Raw genomic sequence first — 3,101 nt, forward strand, 5'->3', positions numbered from 1 at the left:
AGAGATTCAGACTCAGTTGACAATTCTATTATTGAATGTGAGTATTTCTTGTGAACATAAACTGCAACACCACCTCCAAGCCTATCAGTACGGTCTCTACGATACAATGAATAATTTTCAACTGAAAGAAACGTATTTGGTATAGCAGCAGTCAGCCATGTTTCTGATACAACCATAACATGTGCTTGTGTCTGAGCAAGTATTACTTTGAATTCATCCAGTTTAGGTACAAGACTTCTCATATTTAAATGCAGATTTTAAAGCCTCTAATTTTACCTAGTTGATTTAGCGTCCCTGGATTTTTTTTTAGACAGGAAAATTGCTTTTGCTTTTTTATTTGTATTTAAATCTTTATTAATTTCTTTAAAACAAATCAATTCTATGTACGAATATAAAAAAGAAAAAAACCACTAACACAATGAAATGAAAGGAAGCAGAGAGAAGAAAAAAATCTTATGGTATCTGCTCCTTTTTTTCCCTCAAGTATAAACTCAAATACTAATCTTCAGTTAACATAAAACAAAACATAAAACAAAACATAAAAAAATGTCTAATCCTTCTAGAACACAAATTTACATTAATGCATATCAAACTTTTTCATATTTCTTCAAAATATGCTTCACTAAGCTTGTGAAGCTATTGGTTTATTTGAGGTTGCTGTAGGCTACTGAAGCACTGTGATCAAATAAATTTGACAATCAGTTACGTCAACATGTTTACAAAAATTCAAAACAAGATTTTTAAGCCAACTGAGCACAGGTTTTTGATAAAGGATCGATATCTGAAGTGACAAAAAAAGTAGATCAGTGTATACCTTCCCCTTGTCTCGTTGTTGGATCCAGATCCTGCAGGAGCTGGAGTACGGAGCCTCCGTGGACTGGTGGGCTCTGGGGGTGCTGATGTACGAGATGATGGCCGGGCAGCCTCCATTCGAAGCCGACAACGAAGACGACCTGTTTGAGTCCATCCTCCACGACGACGTCCTCTACCCCGTGTGGCTCAGCAAGGAGGCCGTGTCCATACTGCGAGCGGTACGTGGCGTCCCTCCTACGTCACCAAACCCGCTGTTTGTTTTATGCATTTGTATAAATTCATTCATTCAGGTTAAAACGTTCTTTCGATGTCTTGGTTGAGACAACTCAGCAATTAAATTTCCATTCCTATAACTAATAAATACTCAGAAGGTCTTTATAAATCACATTTATTTAATTTACTGAATACAGAATACATTTTATTAGATTGTGGAATACAAATTGTTTTTCTCTGTTGGATTTTCCACCATTCAGCAGGCTGGAAGTATTTTTGTTTTGTAACAAGAGTTTTTTTGTTTAGCGTGAAACCAAGTTAATGGAAATATTAGACTTCKAAACTCAGCAGGCCAGCATCTATGAAAAGAAAAGTGCTCAAATTAATTTTAATGGAACATTTAGTCTCTTAAAACCAGCTCCTGTTTGAACCATTAATGCCTCAGCTCTATTTTTAGCTTAAAAAATGGTCTTCTGCACAACCTTTCTTTGTCTGWTTTTAACGTGTAAAGGATTAAACCGCGGCTGAGTGTTGGTTATTAGTCTAACAAGATTTGTGGATTGTTGTTCACAGTTCATGACGAAGAACCCGGCCAAGCGTCTGGGCTGCGTGGTGAGCCAGGGCTGCGAGGAGGCCATCAAGACCCACGCCTTCTTCAGAGAGATCGACTGGGTTCTGTTGGAGCAGAGGAAAGTGAAACCGCCCTTTAAACCTCGAATTGTAAGAAACGCACAAACTAAACACCACTRATTTTGATTACACTGAGAGCAGCATCTTCATTGTGTGTGTATGTATAGATATGATTTTTAGACTAACTTCAGATAATAAAGCTGTTAAAACAATATTTCAATTAAACTAGGTTTGCTGATTTAATAATAATAATAATAATAATGATAATAATAATAATAATAGATTTGTAACACACCTTATATCTGAAAGCAGATCTCAAAGTGCAACACACTGCATTTCCATTCACCATCAAAATGCGCAAATTAGAATTTCTAAAATAAATTTGCTCAATGGAAACACGTCAGTTTAAAAAAATAATACATTTTTCGACAAAATGTTTTTGCGCTGTGAGGTGGTTTTTTGGCCGTATCGAAATTGGTGCTTTTCGCAAAACTGCAATGGAAACACTTTTTTCGCATCACGGGAGTCACGTGATCAACAACTGGCTGTTTCTACTGGCGAAAAAKATGGCGATGAAGAAGATAACAGGAARTAAAAGTAGTAGTAATATCACAGAAGTAGTAAAAGAAAGTAGTAAACTCACGACTACAATTTCCCAAAAACACAGCATACGTAGCCGCTCCGAAGTATGAGGGTCTTGTTGTATCGAAAGCCTCGATAAAAGACGCCGACGTCTCCTCTGATGATGAGCGCTAGTGTCGTGGTAGCAACATGCTATGTGTTTACATCCATTACCGCCATGTTTGTATTGACTTATCGCAAGAACAAACGTATTTCCACGCGACTTAAATCACATTTCTTACTTATTGGAAATATCGAAGTTGCGAAACTGTGTTCTTTCGACATTAACAGAATATCGACAAAGTTTTGCGTATGTTTGCAATGGGAATGCAGCTAATAAAAGAGCATAAAAACAATACAAAAAAGAGTAGAAATAAAATGGAATAATAAATGAGATAGAAGAGAAGTTAGCTATTAATTTGTTGGAATAAAAATGTCTATATCTGTTATATTGTACATATGTTGTATATATGTTGATGTCAGTTATTTTATAGTAAATAGATCGTATTTATTTAGCACTTTTCTATCCAACCAGGATACTCATAACACTTTACAACAAAATACGTGTCCTCATTTACCCATCCACACAGCACTCTACTATCTCTCTACAAAGCTAATCTAGATAAATCATTCTATGGAGACGAGTCGGTTCTTTAAAACACACTCATACTCTGACCCCTAATTTACACTAGATGTRGTTACACTTCGCTCCACAGTAAATACGCAACCATTATAATCAATGGGCCTCATGCAAGAACATGTTCGTATTTTTATCCTAAATTTCTCTTACTTTTGTTCGTACAAAGGGTTCGTACGAACATGTC

The 3,101-nt window shown here is 36.1% G+C and overlaps 1 protein-coding gene across 1 annotated transcript in view; it reads left to right on the top strand.

The window, feature by feature from the left end:
* The window catches only part of prkcea (protein kinase C, epsilon a), a gene marked incomplete in the record, with an annotated part of 47,008 nt that overhangs the window by 41,979 nt on the left and 1,928 nt on the right, over positions 1-3,101 (top strand). Inside the window, 2 exon segments of the mRNA XM_014007075.1 lie at positions 843-1,031; positions 1,600-1,746. Coding sequence (XP_013862529.1) covers positions 843-1,031; positions 1,600-1,746 — 336 coding nt within the window.

This window comes from Austrofundulus limnaeus, unplaced genomic scaffold (assembly GCF_001266775.1).
Source record: "Austrofundulus limnaeus strain Quisiro unplaced genomic scaffold, Austrofundulus_limnaeus-1.0 Scaffold39, whole genome shotgun sequence".
NCBI classification, from domain to species: Eukaryota; Metazoa; Chordata; class Actinopteri; order Cyprinodontiformes; family Rivulidae; genus Austrofundulus; species Austrofundulus limnaeus.